Source organism: Micromys minutus (assembly GCF_963924665.1).
Source record: "Micromys minutus genome assembly, chromosome: 29".
Taxonomy (NCBI): Eukaryota; Metazoa; Chordata; class Mammalia; order Rodentia; family Muridae; genus Micromys; species Micromys minutus.
In genome coordinates this window covers 5,054,458-5,072,465 of record NC_137964.1, presented here as the reverse complement: position 1 = coordinate 5,072,465, position 18,008 = coordinate 5,054,458, and the positions used below count along the sequence as shown (strand labels likewise).

The 18,008-nt window shown below is 46.8% G+C and overlaps 1 protein-coding gene across 2 annotated transcripts in view; it reads left to right on the top strand.

Annotated features, from left to right (window-relative positions):
* Window positions 1–17,449, top strand: part of WASF3 (WASP family member 3) — a gene marked incomplete at both ends in the record, with an annotated part of 32,035 nt that extends 14,586 nt beyond the window's left edge. Inside the window, 6 exons of one of the 2 annotated variants that reach the window (XM_080940424.1) lie at window positions 1,116–1,269; window positions 3,453–3,570; window positions 12,782–12,948; window positions 13,718–13,984; window positions 15,164–15,528; window positions 17,292–17,449. In XM_080940424.1, the coding sequence (XP_080796550.1) occupies window positions 1,116–1,269; window positions 3,453–3,570; window positions 12,782–12,948; window positions 13,718–13,984; window positions 15,164–15,528; window positions 17,292–17,449 (1,229 nt within the window). Of the gene's footprint in view, window positions 1–1,115; window positions 1,270–3,452; window positions 3,571–8,925; window positions 9,102–12,781; window positions 12,949–13,717; window positions 13,985–15,163; window positions 15,529–17,291 lie in introns of both variants that reach the window. The other variant, XM_080940423.1, reaches the window with a different exon arrangement.
* Between the last annotated feature and the right edge of the window lie 559 nt (window positions 17,450–18,008).

Sequence of the window (18,008 nt, the reverse complement as noted above, 5' to 3'; positions counted from 1 at the left end):
TATAGTGCAGCTGAGTTTTAGATTATCTTCATGTGTGCTTTTGTTGGCTCTTAGAACTGGATGCTTATGGTAAACTCTCCTGCACAGGATGAATAGGTTAAGTTATATGCCATTTCAGGGACTATGCCATGTCCTTTAATACTCTTTTCCAGGCAAGATTTTTCTGTCCCGTTTGCATTGGTGTAAGTATTAGCACTGCACAGCTAAGGAATCTCGGTCTCTTCTCTGGGTTGTCACACAGCATATGTGAGTCACAGGTTTGACCATCCCACGGGCAGGGCAAACAGGACCCGCTTGGACACCTAGAAGAGTTTTTAAGGTCATAATGTAAAAGTTGTGAAAAACGAAGTGGGCTCACCCTCCTCAGCTCAGCTGGGTGCTTGCTTAGCTGTCACAATGATTCAGCAGACTTCTCACATTTGTGTGTTGTTTTGTGCAGGCATCTTACACCTGGCACTCATGGTTTCATACAAATCAGTGTGCATGCCTGCCACCCTCAGGGCTGTATGGATAGATCAGTGTGCATGCCTGCCACCCCCAGGGCTGTGTAGACAGATCAGTGTTCATGCCTGCCACCCTCAGGGCTGTGTAGACAGATCAATGTGCTTGCCTGCCACCCTCAGGGGCTGTATTCTGTGTGGTGTCTGAAAGGTGCTGTTTAAACAACAATAAAATGTTGCCCTGGTCCAATGAAATTATTCTCTTGTTATAAAAGATGACAAAGCTGTAATTTGACTTCATGTCATAGAGAAAATATATCTTTTAGAGGGAGGAAAGGGCAGGGCTTTAAAGAAACAACAGAAACCATTATTTCAGGGGCTAGAGAGATGGCTCAGTGGTTAAGAGCACTGGCTGCTCTTGCAAAGGACCCACGTTCAGTTCCCAGTACCCACATCCGGTGGCTCACAATTGCTTGAGTCCCAGGAGATCCAGTTCCCTCTGCCAGCATTGCACACATATACACACTCAGACACATACCCCAAAATAAAATTCTGTTGTCAAAAGCCAATATTGAGTCATTATGGGAGATGTTTATAATTTTGAGTCAAAAGATGCTTTTTTCTTAACAGAATATCTTGTATGTAACTTAACCCGGGGGCTTTGTCTCTCAATAGTCTCACTACAGGATATCAACATGAAGAAAGCATTCAAAAGCTCTACCATCCAAGACCAGCAGGTGGTTTCCAAGAACAGCATTCCCAACCCTGTTGCTGACATTTACAACCAGAGTGACAAACCTCCGCCACTGAGCATTCTGACACCGTACAGGTACACCTCCATGCCTTCCTCCTGCTTCCCCACTGCCTTTCCAGTGGAGGTGGAAGGATGCTTGCAGAGGCTAAAATGTGCTGATGTGCTGGGTGGGGTCACTTTGGAGGGCTCCTTTGGGTTGAAAAAGAACACTCTGAAAATAGTCGATACCATATCGTACCCAGTGAACTGTTGGCTGTAGAACTGCTGGCGTTCACAACACAAGTGTGAGTTCTGATTTTCGCACTGAGATGTGGCCGTCTTCAGCAGAAGTGGTACTTCCTAGCAACATACCTGGTGTGGGTGTGCTGTTCCTTATGTTCACATTAGCTGGAAAGAAATGGCATAGTTCATTTATAACACGGTAAAATCCTCACCCTAGCCCCTCAGCGGCATACAAACATCTGCTGTTCCGTTGTTGCTATGGTAGTTAGATATGTCACGGACAGACTCTGAGAGAAAAGACAAAAAAAAAAAAAAAAAAAAAAAAAAAAAAGAAAAAGAAAAAGAAAAAGAAAACAAAATGAAACGAAACAAAACAAAAAACCCAACAGGGCAACATTCAAAGGGACAGACCACCTGCACATGCTCTTACCAAGCTTCATGCATCCTTCCCACAACTATGGTGTCTTTTTCTTATAACTCTGCTCACCATCTTTGGGTCTCTTGTTCTTACTGTCTCCTTGTTCTCCATGGTGGGCCTTGCCCCTCCACCCATCTTTCCACCCCCTGTGGATGTCACTTCACCAGCATCTGCTGGGTACCGTTGTGATAACCAAAAGTGCTCACTTCCCGGCAGTGCTGCAGCCAAGTGTCTGTGACGGTCTTGGAGACCTGTCTGCCCTTTGTATGTGGCTGCCATCCTGATGTCCTCCTCAGGAGGGCCCCGGGCTCTTCGTCATCTGATTTGTGGCCTTTTCCAAGGAGGTACAGGAGAGGTTTAGAGCTAACCTACATGAGAATACAGTCGGGACTGTCACCTTCTCTTTCTGCTAGACAGAGGTTCCCTCAGACAAACGCATGCGCATATAATCAAAATTAAGTGGCAACTGACAGGAGCCAGGCAATGTGACATGTCTCAGCTTCTGTGGGACCAGTGTGTTTTCCTAGAGTTTAGAGTGCACACATTTAAAACTGTGATATGTGTGAATCTCCTGACCACCCTCTTGTTTTCACTAATTTGGGTTTTTGTTCCTTTATTTGGGCCATAAACTTTCTCCTGTCTGTATATTTAATTGCCTTGCCTTTCCTGTGTGCATATATAGCTTAGTGGGATACTGCCATCAAGAGCAACTGTCCTGGTTTAATTTTGAACATAAAGTTTCCATTACTTCATGACTATTTCAATTTCCTCCATTTATTTTCTAAGAGCAATGGAAACCACTTTTTAAAGGTTTCATTTTTACTTTTGATTATATGTCTTTCTGTATATAGTACACGTGGATATAATGTATCCAGAGGCTGCAGTTGTAGGCAGTGGTGGGCCAGCACTGGGACCTGAACTCAGGCCCTCTGAAGAACAAACAGTTCTTAACTGCTAAGTCATCTCACCAGCCCCTCGAGCATCACTGTTGATTCCTGTGACAGCCCTGAGTTCATAGTGGCTGAGTTATTCTGGTTCAGTGTTAAGGGAGTGACTTACAGAATGATTGACAGATTATTCAGACTGTAGTAATCACAGCAGTACCTGATACTGACATGGCCACAGGAGAGAAGGTTTCTCGAGAAATACATTGTGTTTCTGTCACACCCATGAACACTTGGCTTTCTGAAACCAAGTGGTGTTGTGTAAACTTGAACTGACAAAGGGACAGAGTACTTACTAGTTCTTGGTCATGACTATATTGAAGGTCCCAGTAAAAGTTAGTGTGCTCTGAGCACCCTGCTGTCTCTACTCATAGCTTCCTGTTAGAATAAACCAAATAGTTCCTTAAGTGCAAACGCTATTGAAACTGGATATTGTGACTGAGGGGAATTTTCACATGGATTTACACCTAGTGAGTTCTGTTTCTAATATAGAGTTACTTGCCTTTGTGCATGTTTCCATGTTTTTCCAAATAAGGACGTTCAGGGTATAATACACAAGGTGGTTAGCATGCCATGTATGGATGTTAGGATCCAAAGGGTTAAAATTAGTGTTACCCGCTGATGAAAGCCGCTGACAGTCCTTCTTCACTGGCTTTGAATTCTTTGGTGCACAGAGATGACAAGAAGGATGGGCTGAAGTTCTACACGGATCCCTCTTACTTCTTTGACCTCTGGAAAGAGAAGATGCTGCAGGACACAGAAGACAAGAGGAAAGAGAAACGACGTCAGAAGGTGCGTGATGACGTCAGCGGAGCGGGAGGCACCCGTCAGTGTGCACACGGGCCTTCTGCTCACATAGTCGGGGTATTATATCTAGTGCTCAGCTTCTCTCTGGGTTCGCATGACAAACTTGACACTTAGATGCAGCGATGCTGTTTCTAAGTAGATGTGACGAGATTTGTTCTCTAGCACTTGCACGCCTTGAACAAAGGAAGTGCTGAACGCTGAAGTTCAGTTTCTGACTGTGTTTGATGACTGCTACCTCTTGGCTCCCTCAGACATTCACACACTCAGTGCCTGTCAGATGTCAGTGTGCTTTGTCTTGTTTGCATTCATCCATTAGGTACGGTGTCACGGTGACTGAGAACTTACTGAGGGGCTTGTGGAGCCGGGGAAGTGCGTGATCTGTGCTTTCAGAGATCTTGACTAAGAGCGAACTCCCCCCCCCCCCCCCAGAGAACGGTGGAGGGTAGAGGCGAGAAATAAGAATGCCAGTCAGGATTTTTAGAATTAGCTGTCCTACATACCATCTTGGAAGGAAGAACTGACTCGTTTGGGCTAAGCGACTTCCACTTTGAAAATTGCCCCTTCAGGGTTGAGAATTTAGAAGTACCCCATTGAGAAGAGTAATTCTCCAAAGGAAATACCCACTGATCTTTTTATGCATATACTGTGTTCAATATTCAACCAACCAGATCATGCTTTTAATCCCAATATGGGGAGGCAGAAGCAGGCAGGTCTCTGAGTCCAAGACCAGCCTGGTCTATGTAATAGATTCTGGGCCAACCAGGGGCTACATAGTGAGACATTGTCTCAAGAGAGAAAGCACCAACCACAAACCAGAATAACAGAAACAGGCCACAATAGTATAATACCAACAAAACAGCCCCCCAGCTTGGCTTCACAATTGTACTAGGTTACCCTGGAAGAAGTACTTAGCACTTGGTGGGGCAGTCTTGAGGTTGGGAGCATTTGGAGATGCTGGAGATAAATAAGAACTCGAGGTTTGGAAATACAACCAAAAAATGGGCCAGGGGTCGCTCAGCTCAGAGCACCTGATCATATTAGCAGTTCTTGACTCTACTTCTTAGCAAGACAAAAGAAGAAAGAGAAGGGATAGAGAGGAGGGCATCCCAATTCAGGGAGAGGGTTTTTGAGAGGTGTGTTAGATGACACTCTGTATGCACTCACACCAGGAGAGGACTTAGCTGGAGGCCCAGGAAGATCAGCTGAGTTTTAAAAAGAATTCAAGCAAAGAAGTCATAGAAGAAAAAATGCATTGAAAACCATTTTTATCTAAAGTGCCATTTCTGTCCTTGTAAAGGACAAACCTAGGATTTTCAGGAAAGCTCTCCATGGACATTTTCTGTCCTTCCAAAAGACCTTCCCTCTTCATAGCCATCTCAGGAGAGGGGTTCCCTTCTCAAAAATTGATTGATCGATTGATTGATTGAGTGAGTGAGTGATTGTGTGCAGATGTTTGCTATGTATGTTGTGTACTATTTGAGTGCCTTGGTGCCTGCCTGCAGAGGCTAGAAGAGGGCATCAGATCCCCTGGAACTGGAGTTATAGATGGTTGTGAGCCACCATGTAGGTGCTGGGAACTGAACCCAGGTCTTCTGGAAGAACAGCCAGTGCTCTAACCACAGGGCAATCTCTTCAGTCCTGGCTGATAGCCTGTTGAAAGAAAATTGTTTTTGCTGTTGTTGCCGGTATGGAATTATTGTATTCACACTGGCTGCTTCATAAGGATAGTGGTGTGTGTGTGTGTGTGTGTGTGTGTGTGTAAAAGAATCTATGTTTAATAAAAAGAAAAATAAATAAAGTCTAGTATTCCTTAAATGAGGGAATACATGTGATATTGTCCTTTGAAGATATAGTTCACTTAACATTAGGATATCTGGTCAACCCATTCTCCTCCACTCTCTATGGCTGAATTCAGTTGTTGTGCATGTATCTAACATTGTCTTTATCCTCTCCTCTGTTGACATCACCATTAGCTGTCATGAGCAACACAGCAGTAAAGCTTGGTGAGGAACCATCTCTGACAAGATGACTTGGAGTCCTTTGGGTAAATCCCAGTGGTGGGGGAGCTGAGCTGATTTTGATTTCAGGGGACCTCTATATTGCTTCCCTAGATGCAGATTAATTCATATGCCAGCAGTGGTTATGGTCCCTGTCCTCATGGGCAGTGGTGAGGTGGACTTTGAGGCTAGCTTTCATCCCAGGAAGGTACTTGCAGGCTCCTTCCTGTATAGTCTGTGAATTGGCATGTCCCGAGGGCTAGTGTGGTGGAGCATTTTATGTGGTGCCTTATGCTCTTATGGGCATGTGTCCTGCCATCCCTGCACCTCTCCGATGAAGTCAATTGGATCATGGTGAATGATCTCTTTGATAACATTCTTGAGTTCCATTTGTAAGCCTCGTGCTGAGAATGTCTGTGTCTGTGATAAGACACTTGGCCTGTGATGCTCTTTTCTGCTACTGTCTTCTCTCTCCTGGTTTTGGATCTGGTTGATGCTGGCTCTGTGTGGAGCATTTGCTATTTCTTCCTTGCTAGTGTGCAAATTAGTGTGAGGAGCACCTGTGTTAGCTCTGTACCTGTCTCCCAGCAAGCACCTGAACTCTTGAGGGACTTTTGCCTTTTTTTTTTTTTATTATTATTATGGCCTCAGTTTTGCTTTTTTATAGAGGTTTATGTAGTTTGTGTTCTCTTTGTTTAATTTTTAACCTGTTTCTTCCAATTTACCAACTTGCTAATAAAGCAGGTCTTAACTTACATCCCAGTGAGCTTCTGACTTGTGTTGTCAGGTGTGGCTATATCTCCCTCTTTAATTAAATTAATATAATTTAATTTTATTAATGTGTGTCTTTTGGAGAGTTTGGGCTGTTTTGACTTTCGGTCTTATTTATCTTTTCAAATAACCAATCTTTTCGTTGATTTTTTTTTTAATTCATTTCTATCTCTTATCACTTACTTCTCTTTCCCTGCTGATTTGGGGTTTTCTTGTTCTAATTTGTCTAAGGTTCTGAGGGACATGGTTACCTTCCGACTTGAAATCTGTCATTTTTAACATGTGGGCACTCACCGCTGTAGACTGCTCTCGTTACAACATGGGTCCCTCAGTTTGTGCTCTTCATGGGAAGAGTTCCTCCTTCAGCTACAGCGGGTGCTTTTGCTGGACGTAGCCATCTGCATCAGAAGAATGATGATATGTATGAAGCTGGGGTCAGGTATGAAGTAGGAACAGGCGACAGACTGCTGTGATGGCTGCCTTCAAGAGTCAAGGGGCTTTTCTCAGAAGAGGCACAGAGGAGCACCCTAGGGTAGGACGCTGTGCTGCGTAGTCTGGGGATCTAATGCAAGCCCATGTCACTGAGAAAAGATTTATTACCTTTAATATTTCAAGACACTGGCCCTGTGTGTGTCTCCACCTGATATGCATGTTACTGGATAGAATTAACGCTGAACTGTCCTGAGCAAACAGCACACCTATCCCCTGAGATGTCAGTCTGTGTGTCCTAAGCAGGAAGAGTGAGAGTTGTTAAGTGCCTTTAACTGTGTGGCTTTTAATTAGGATGCATATTGGCTCCCCATTGAAACCTCTCTCCCCCTTTTCTTTTGGGTTTTAAAAGAACACAGTGTATCCTGGCTCTCAAGCAACCAAGTGGCTTTGACGGTGACAAAGGCACACCTCTGTGAGGACTTGGTATTGCTTAGCAGTCTTGTGAACATCTCCAACTTTTAGGCCATGTACTAAGGCATGCATGCACACTTGCTGAAGCATTTTATGAATGTAAAATCATACCAGACATAATTTTCATACACAGAAATTATTAAGGATGTGTTTTTTTTCCCTTAATAGCATACGGTATTCTGAAATACAGGTGTTCCATAAACTACCTACCCTTTGTCATGTTGATGAATGGATGTTGATTTTAAATTGTACTTTTGAAGTATCAGAGTTGGTTTCCTACAACAGAGGTGGTTCTTTAGGACACATTTCTAGAAGGTGAATTGCTGTTAATGAGGAGAAAGCAAGGTAAGATTTGGACAGTCTTGGCATATGGCCCTTGCCCCTTGAAAAGCTGAAAACTCGGTTCATGCTGCCAGAGGGCCCTGGCGAGTACTGTTGGCCTGCTGAGTGCCTGTCTCATCTGCATCTCGTCTCTTCTTACCCTGAGCAGCCATCCGAGGTCCTGTGTACATTTTATGTCCTTTCTCTTAAAGTGCCCCAGAACCTCTAAACACCTCTGAAAACAATCCAGTCCTTAAACTGCAGGCGGGATGACACGTATACTTATAGACATATGCACATATTTAGATATATGGAATGTATATACATACAATATGCATGTTTCATATAAAGCTGGATATAAGCTATATCACACTTTAAAATATAGGTGTATTTGTATTTTACCACATTCTATAGAGACTTGTTTATTCTGGCTGTCAGACTTCCTTTCTCAGGGAGTTAGCTCCATGAGAAGAGAGAGGGAGGGAGAGGGAGAGAGTATGTATATGTATGTATACGAGCGTGCATGCATGCATGTGTTGTGTGTACGAGCACGCATGCATGCATGTGTTGTGTGTGTGTTGGCCATTGCATCAGCAGTGCCCGAGTGCCAGGCATGGTCCCTGGGACATGCTTGTGCTCGAGGTGTGGTGTGTCGCTTTGATCACTCAGTGGGCGTTTACTGAACACATGCTTCATGGAAAGGTAAAAGAGTAGGTGAGGCCCATACGGGAGAGTAGGAGGACAAAGCACACAGCCTTTGCCATGGCCAATCACCGGTGCTTGTTCAAGAGAAGGGACAGATGTGTAAATGCCCATAACGGGGCATTTTCCCCTTGGAAGAGGGTCTTTTGTCCGACACCGTGAGGATGGACTACGTCTTGGCGGACAGACAGGACTGCTCTAAGAATGACTTTGTGTCTAAGCAGGTAAGTTTACCTGTGCGTGTGCACATGTGTTGCACACATGCACACACACGTAGAGGCTCCATAGTGTGTCAGTGAGGGAAACAATTTTTATTAATGGTGTTACCAGATACTTCACATGAGCAGTATAAAACAGGCATGTTAAACAGGCTATAACCCCATCAACTGAGTACTGCCTCAAAGGTAAAGGTAAGCAGCCATTGCGGGGAGCCTGTTGTTTCTTCAGAGACCCACTTTATTTCTGATGGACCTGCTGAGCCCAAGGCATGTGCCGCCTTAGACTTTCCTACAGTATATATAATTAGAATGTGAACAGCTCTTGAGTGTGCACCAGGCTTGTTTTCTGTGCATTGTAACTGCATCTAACCTGCTGTTTTCCTTTTCCTTCTGTCTTGGCATGCTTGCTTTCTTTTCTTGGACATCAGGAGCAAAAGCGTGTAGATGGCACCACCCGTGAGGTGAAAAAGGTTAGAAAAGCCAGGAACAGGCGCCAGGAGTGGAGCATGATGGCGTATGACAAAGAGCTTAGGCCTGACAACAGGTTGTCCCAGAGTGTGCACCACGGAGCATCCTCCGAGGGATCTCTGTCCCCAGATACTAGGTGTGTGCGTGTCACGGACCCCTCTCCCCATGTTTGAGTCCCTGTATTTTGGGTTTCTGTGTGTCCTACTGTGTCTTTAAAATTAACATCTGTATTCTGCTTTAAAATAATGCCTTCAGACATGCTATTTGAATGTGGGTTACTTTGCATGCCTTAAGGGCTTGAGTTTTCTCTTGGGTTAATCAGAAAGGTGGAGCTTTAATGTGGATTCTGAACTTGGTGACTGGCAATGACTCGGGTTTTGCTTAGTCATCACTTACTGCTTTCATGGAAAATGTTGAATTCCCTTCCTCAGTAGTGACCAGAAGACCTTCATTTGAAGAAGGCACAGACAAAGGAGGGCTTGACAGCTCTTTCCAAACCACTCACCTTACACACTCTCATCTCTGGAGAGCTTCCTGCTGAGCTTTCTTTAAAAAGTTGACAGCAGTTGAGTGAAAATGTTTCTTGCAGGTGCCAACCAGAGAGGTCATGAGGACACATTTGCCACACAGGGAGACTTACTTGATGACCAACTGGCCTCTTTTAACTTTTGGTTTAATTTTTTTTCCTTCTGTTTTATCCGATCATACAAGTTAGAATTCAAGCCAGGCGCCTTTGGAAGAGTGTTTGCCTGGCATGTGTGAAGCCCTGGGGGGCCCTGTGAATCCCTGGGGGGCCCTGTGAAGCCCTGGGGGGGTCCTGTGAAGCCCTGGGGGGCTGTGAAGTCCTGGGGGGCTGTGAAGTCCTGGGGGGCCCTGTGAATCCCTGGGGGGCCCTGTGAAGCCCTGGGGGGCTGTGAAGTCCTGGGGGGGCTGTGAAGCCCTGGGGGGTCCTGTGAGGCCCTGGGGGGCTGTGAAGTCCTATGGGGGGCTGTGAAGCCCTGGGGGGGGGTCCTGTGAAGCCCTGGAGGGCCCTGTGAAGCCCTGGAGGGCCCTGTGAAGCCCTGGGGGGCTGTGAAGCCCTGGGAGGGGGTTCTGTGAAGCCCTGGAGGCCTTGGCTCTTCATCAACCAGGTGTGTTGGCAGAGCACCTAACACCCAGAGGTGGAGGCAGGATGATCAGAAATTCAGGGCCGTCCTGGGCTATATATCTGAGGCCAACCTGGGATACATGAGACTTTAAAAAATATTAACAATGAACAAATGTACAAACTAACCAAAACAAAAAGAATTCATCCAAGAAAATGTCAAAAATGACATGAAATCAGGTCTGTACCTCTTATTTGATTTCTTTACCTACCTCCCCGCCCCCCTTCTTTCCTTTACCTTTATTACCTCGGCTTTTAGAGCGGTCTCTACCCACTCAAAAGAAGAGGTGGGCGTCTGCTAGGAGACTTGTTTAAGGGTTAAATGACTTCCGATACCGCTTCCTGCCCAGGCCTATGAGCTCTGAAAAGGTGGCCCCAGGTCATCTTTCTATACTCCTGTAACCTGAAGCATTCAGAGAACTCTGGGAGCTTTAAGCTGTAGCCTTGCATTTGAACTTTAGTATCAGGTTATTGCTAACTATGGTTCTGTTCCCCAGGTGAAGGGCATGGGGACCCCAGAATCCCCACTGGTGATGACCTCTTGTTTTGAAAAGGAACTTGGTTGGAATTTTAATTCTGTCACACAAAGCACACAACTTATTTTCACTCTGTATATGCTCGGATTTAAATTCGTGTAGACAGGAAAGGGGTGGAGTTTTTTCTTTATACCCTCAGCTGAATGCTTCTCCCTACCATCCGAGATTGTTGCATGCCGGCACGGTGCTGACAGCCACTGGAATTATATGCTCCTCTGCTTGTGTGCTCACATTGCCTAGGTGCAGTTCGGTTTCTCTTAGGTTGTTCCTCTGTTAGAATGAACTGTGTCTCACGCCCTTTGCCGTGACTCACTGTTGTAGACCTGACTTTAGCAAACATCACCGTTCATCACTGGACTTAGACCGAACCCCTTCAATTAATTTGGAAAATTAGCATATTTTATTAAAACTGCAGCCCTTTCTCCTTTTTAAAGAAGATGTGTATTTTTCTTTTAGTTATTTGTATGTGTGTGGATCTGACAGTGTTTGTGAGTGCAGCGCCTGCGGAGGCCGGAGTGGAGCGTCAGAGCCGGGAGGTGGAGTTACAGAGGCTCTTAACCGCTGTGCAGGTGTGGGGTCCTCTGCAAGAGCAGCCACTGCGCTTTAACTGCTGAGCGTCTCTCCAGCCTTAACTCTTTCTTCTTACGAAATTAAAAATGCTTACATCTGGATATTACAGAAGAAACGAGAGCTAAATACCCACCCTGACATCATCCAGAGAAGCCAGCTTGCTTTTTACCGTATCTGCCTTCAGTCTCTCTCTGTGCCTGTGTGGGATTTTTATCTTTGCAGAATTGGAATCATGTGGAACATTTCCCTTTTACTTTTTTTTAATTGTTGTTTGGGGTTTTTTATGACCCAGGGTCTCATTACGTATCCCCGGTTCCCTGGAACTCTATGTAGACCTTAAACACAACAGGGATCCATGGACCTCAGCCTCCCAAGTACTGTCTGGGATTAAAGGCACGCACTGCCATATCTAGCTCTTTGACATCTTAAAAATATTTATTCTTAAATGTTATTTGGTAAAAGCATGATTTTTACCAAAAATTAAAGAGATTAAGGAAAGTTTAACATTAAGTTTTATGGGCTGTGTATGAAGCAGTCCTATAAACAAAGTGTGTTGGCTCAGCCCAGGTGAATGAGCCTCGTAAGTTCTGCCCTCTCCTGACAGATTGCTCTGCATGGCCTGTTTCTGACTCTGAGTTTCAGATGAGCAGTTGACGGAATGTCCCCTGTAGTCAGAGGCCAGCACATCTCCCTCCAATTCTTTCCCAGTTCTGGGCCCTGCCTTACTGCTGCTGCTCTTCCTGCTTCTCGAAAATTCCCCGGGGATTGGTGGGATTCTCCAACTAAGTGAAGCCTCCCTCCCGCTTCCATTGCCTTAACCCTCCATTCTCTGTGGCCACACGTGGAGCCTGACCGTCACGGAACCCCAGGTCCCATCAGTGGCGTGCCTTCTGCCTGTCCACTCAGCCTCCTCTGAGTCCCCCCGCGAGTGCCTGCTGGTGCCCCATGTTCCCTGTCCTTTACCTGACCAGCCCTTGCTGCTTCTCCTCTTACCACCGTCATCAGAGTCCTGTCCCCATCGTCTTCTGTCTGTCTCTGAGGTCACCTGCTTTGTCTTGGCTTCTTTTCTCAAACCTGTGCTCCAAGGATGGCACTCTCAGAATGTGTGCCACAGCACGTGCTGCGTCTTACCCTGTGTTCCACTGGAGACACTCCATGCTGTGCCGGGTGACTGTCTCCTATAGAAAGTGACACGTCAGTGATGTAATCACCTAGGTAGAGTGTGTCTATCAAACGGCCCCATAGAGATCGATCTGTTTCTATTTGTGAAATGTACTGAACCCAAAACAGGCCAGACATTTTCTACCACTAAGATATTTCTACTCACTGCTAGCTGTTGGAAGAATGACTACGACATCTTCACACACACTCATGATCTAGACCACAGCTCACAAACAGGGGAGACAAGTAAGTTACCATTACGCTGCAGTTAGGGGGCAGGGGGGGGGGGAGCGCACCCTCTGGCTGGGAAAGCCACCCACAGCAGTCCCAAAGGCAGGCATGAGTTTGTGTCTTCGTTTCTGCTCTTGCCACCTCCCCAGCGTGTGCTTACCTGTTTCCCTTCAGAGAGAGAAACTCAAGCTGAATCCTAGCAGAAAGCAGCAAGTGTGTGTGAGAAAAGTCAGAACGAGGAGAGAAGAGTGGGAGAGGAGGAAAATGGGCATTGAATTCATGAGTGACGCAAAGAGGCTGGATCAGGCAGGGAGCGCCAAGGAAGACGCGCGGCCCAGAGGGTGCGTCATTCTGCTTTCTTGGATCCCCAGCCCCAGATCAAGCCCTGCTTCGGCATTGTGGGAGGATGTGCAGCCCTCTGACGACTGTCCTGGAAAATGGGTGCCTCTTACTAACGCAGCTTGCTGCTGCTGCTGCATAACTCTAGCCGTTGTCCTCCCCCCAGCCTCTGCAGGATGCCGGTCCTCGCCTCTTTTCCAGACTGTTCACTAACACGAGGTCTCCATTCCCTCTAGAGCTCTGTTGTGCCGCTGTGCTTACGGCCCAGGAAGCCGGTCAGTGCTGACTTTCCTTCTTCAGGTTCAATACGTTTCTGCCGTTCATAAAGATGCAGCTCACTGTGCATTCTGGACCCTTCTTCTTGCCCTTAACATGTATCCAGTTCACCTGCTGTCTCATACTGCCAAATCATGTTGTGCTGTTTTATTGTCTCTGAAGTTCTCAGTCAATCTGAGACATTGTTCCTAAATGAATGGGATTTGTCCTATAGCATTGTCTTCATAAAGTGCTGGGGCAAAGTGTCTTTGCTGGTTCCCACTTACTGGTCTGACTTATCAAAGCTTCTGACCTGAGTCCATGTAACACTGGGCTTGCTACTAAAATAATTGTGTTGTTGCTTGGAAGCTCTTAGGGGGCTGGACTTAGCTGAACATAAAAGAAATAAATGTCTTTCCTCATGTACTGACAATGCTGTTATTTGTAGACAGGCAGCTACCTCTTCAGGGACATGTTTAAAACGTCATTTCCCTCACCCCCTTCCTCCTCACTCAGGTCTCACACATCCGATGTCACCGATTATTCTTACCCTGCTACTCCCAACCACGCTCTGCAAGCACAGCCGGCGACACCTTCCTACACAGCTGGCGATGCCCCGCTGCACGGAACCACAAACCAAGGCGCTGAGCATGAGTACCGACCCTCGTCCGCCTCGGCGAGGCACATGGCCCTGAACAGACCTCAGCAGCCGCCGCCGCCGCCGCCTCCCCAGGCCCCAGAGGGGCCCCAGGCCTCTACTTCCGTGGCTCCAGCCGACTATGGGTAAATTGCTATTCCTTTCATGTTTGGTTTTTCTGGAGAATTGGTGTCTTCGAAGAATTTTACCACAGAATATAGTCAAGACTGATTGGGCGTAGTGTCAGCGTCGGCAGAGGGTGTCAAATAAAATAAGTGCAGAACCCAGCCGCTGACAGTTTCCTTTTGTAGTCACATCTCCGGTGCACAGTGTGCTTGTGTCTGTCCTCTGCTCATATGTGGCTCATAGACGGCCAAGGCACCCATAAAGGGTAAAATGCTTGTTTGGGAACTCGTCCACACCGTCGAGCTTCTCACAGAGTGCTGGATAGGTCAGAAAACTGTAGTCTCACTCAGCCCTCACCATCCACCCTGCAATCCCCCTCTCAGCCCCTCGGCTCCTGGAACATTCGGCCCTGTGCCTCTTGTTCTCTGATCTGTGGGTCAAATGTCTCCACTGTGTCTAGACCCTTCCAGATCATGTGTTAATTCATTTGAGACCCTCCCTTTTATTTTTTCAGGTTGACTTGAGCTCTCTTAGATTGAGTCTTTAAAACGATCCCTAGAGGTCACCCAGGAGAGTTGAATATAGCGATGTCTTCTCCATCCAAGGGAAACCCTGGCTTTCTGATTATGCTTGTAGTCTGAAAGAAGAGGCCATGCGGTCTGGGTGTCCCCTGTCCTTCAGCCTTGGCTAAGCCGGGATTCCTAGGATGTGTTTTGAGGCTGCTACATTAGGCACACAGAGGGTCTATGGCTTGGAAAACTGTTAACCTGTCTTTTGGAGTGTTTGACATACAGCCAGGCATCTTTGCCCTGGAGATCCTATTCGGACAGAGCCAGAGAAGGGAGTATCACCCCAGCCTTTGTACCCTTGGCCTCAGAGCCCTTGTGAGACAAGGCTCTGAGAGCTGCGCAGCTCTGAGAGGCCTGGAATGGAAAGGGCATGAACCCTTTGCTACCATCTGTGGACAGAATTCACCGTGTGTTTCAAACGGTCATTTTAGGTACATTTCAGTGGGTTTTAAATTGTCATGATGAAAAATGTACAGGTAGGAGAAACTGACCCTCAGATGGACACTTGCACCCTGCAGCGACTCTGGTCCAGCTGGCAGCCTCGTGTCTGATTTCTGTCTCTGTGTGCTCTATTAGAACTAGGGAGACATCCCTGGTTATGTGGGTGACTGTGTTGTATTTACTCCTTAGGATGCTTCCTGCACAGATAATTGAATACTACAATCCCTCAGGACCACCACCACCTCCCCCTCCACCCATGATTCCTTCAGCACAAACTGCCTTCGTCAGCCCTCTCCAGATCCCCGCACAGCCCCCGTTCCCTGCCTCAGCCGGCTCCACATACCCCACTCCCCCCCATCAGCCCTCCACTGGGCTCCTGGCCACAGCACCACCGCCCCCAGGTCCCCCACCTCCTCCTCCTGGTCCTCCCGGCCCCTCCTCCCTGTCATCCTCCCCAATGCATGGTCCCCCCGTGGCTGAGGCAAAGCGCCCAGAGCCTGCACAGCCACCCATAAGTGATGCAAGAAGCGACCTCCTGGCTGCCATCCGCATGGGTAAGTGTGCACACAGGCTCACTGTCTGCATCCGGGAAGAGGCTGGGGTGTGGCTCAGCCAGCTACACTTCCTTCAGAAGATAACAGTACATTCTTTCATTTGCTGCTTTTTTATTAAGTTGGAATTCTTCTGCAGGTAGCATAGAAACACATTATAATAAAAAGTTAAACCTTCGGGAAAACAGGACTTGACAAGAAGCCAGAAGCCAGACATCAAGTGATAGACTAATGAATAGGACCCTTCTCCAATAATAGGACCCCAAGAATGAAATGGAAGTGAGTAAGTGTCCAGCAGGAATCTATTTCAGTGAAGCTAAGATTATACTGGACTTGTCACAGACCAGAACTGTGTGCCAAGTCAGTGGCTTCTGGAATTTATTCAGTAGCCTGCAGATTGTGCCAGGCAAAACTCCTGCCCTCAGCACTGAGCCCTAACACAGGAGAGGTGTCATGAGCGTCTTGTAGACTCGACCCTGTTGACTGCCCCAGAGCCTCCCAGGGAGACCTGGGAGTTGTCCCACTCACCCTTAGCCCGTCAGAGCCCAGTTGGCCCCGGGCAGAGGCAACAGGCTGCGAAATATTCCCAGAGCTCCTCACACCCTAAGGAACTCTACAGCCTCTCGGTCACAGTTTTGCCTATCTTGTATGGGAGTAACTGAGGGAGGTTGCTGGTCTGCAACCTTGGGAACTCTATTCTGGTAACATCCTTGACAGAGCTATGGTGCATTGGCCTCTGCCTCTGCCTGAGCTCCTTGAATCAGGCATGTGCATACACAACTCATACTATACACACATATGCATAGGTGTGCATGCGCGCGCGCGCGCGCACACACACACACCTACCTGCTGTCAAAGACCCCAGAATCCCCAGGTATCTTGAACATGGTTGAAAGACTTCATTTTGTTGAAATGAAGACTGAAAGCCAGAATACATTAAGGGAGGTCAGCTCTTCAGTCTTAGGATGAGTGTTAGACATGGTTCCGTACACTCTCGCCCAGTCCAGTGAGTGTCTAACCAGACACTTCTTTGTTCTAGAAGACCATATCTGTTCCCTACAGGAGCAAAGCTTGTAAATATAGAACTGAAAGAGCTGTCCAGATTGAAGTTTAACAGAAATGGGGACAAATCAGGTAGGAGGTGTTTGGAGCCAGGAAAAATGTCCCCACTGGATTGGCTCAGTGGCACCATTTGAAAAAGATTTATAGGGCAAATAGAAACAATGTTTAGCTATGATAACTTCTGGTTCTGGTTTTGATGTTTTCTTCAAGAAAGAACAGGTTAGTTACATATTTTAGTAGTTTAAGACCATTATGTCTCCAGTAACTCCTGAACCTTCCAGAGAAAAGTGTGTGCACGTGTATGTGAACCTGTGTGAATTCATATGTGAACGCGTGTGTGCATGTGTGCATGTGTGTATGTGTATGTGTATGTGGCAGATTTGGAAAGCTTGTTTCAACATTGTCAGGGCAATTGATATGGGAATATTTTTCTCCTGGTTTTGCATCTCGCCCATAAATCTGAAATTCCGTCAAAGGGCAACGTGAAGCGTTTGGTGTTAAATCAGCTGCCTGTTGTGTTGCCAAGCAGTTGCACAGACTGTTGGATTTGTGTCCATTTCCAGCCCTAGCCTGGGTCGACATGTTTTCTCTGCCCTCATGTTCAGGGCCTTGTCTTTATTAACTCAGTATAAACAGGGTGGCCTGTTTGGTTTCCTTCCCTGGGAGCTAAGAGAATGATTCTCCTTCCTGCCTCATGTTTGCAGGAATCCAACTGAAAAAGGTACAGGAGCAACGTGAGCAGGAAGCCAAACGGGAGCCTGTTGGAAACGATGTGGCCACCATCCTGTCTAGACGCATTGCAGTGGAGTACAGCGACTCGGACGACGACTCCGAGTTTGATGAGAATGACTGGTCCGACTGAGTGTCGAGGGCCAGGTGGCAAGTGGACAGCCAGGGCACCATATGCAAGTGTGTTAGGAGCTCCTGTGATCTCTGCACCCTCATAGTGGTATTACCCTGTAGCTTTAGTACCTTTTGTATTAACAGTGTGATATTGCTTCTGCACATCCTTCTGGATTTGTTGAGTATTTACTGTGTAATACTTAAGTGCCACTAAACACAGCACAGCGTGCTGCACACCAGGAAGTTCGCTGTAACTAGTGCATCATTCTGAACTAGCATCTCGCTTCCCTCTCGGCTGTGAGAGTCTCCTCTGCTGTCCATCCTGATTTGGTGAACTTGCCACGTGTCTGTGCAGCCGCCCCATGCTAGCTCTTTGCAAGATCAATAGCTGTGTGTCAGTGATGTCTTCCAACCAGTGAGTGATCTGCTTTCCCGTTTCTTACCTTTGCAAATCCAATTCCAGATGGACATGGTTGTAGAGGGGAAAGTTTAACAAATCAAAATGAGATGTTTCTCTCTTTGCACACTTGGCCCGGTGGCCTCCAAGGAACTGTTTATGCTTGTTTGCTTTCCGTATC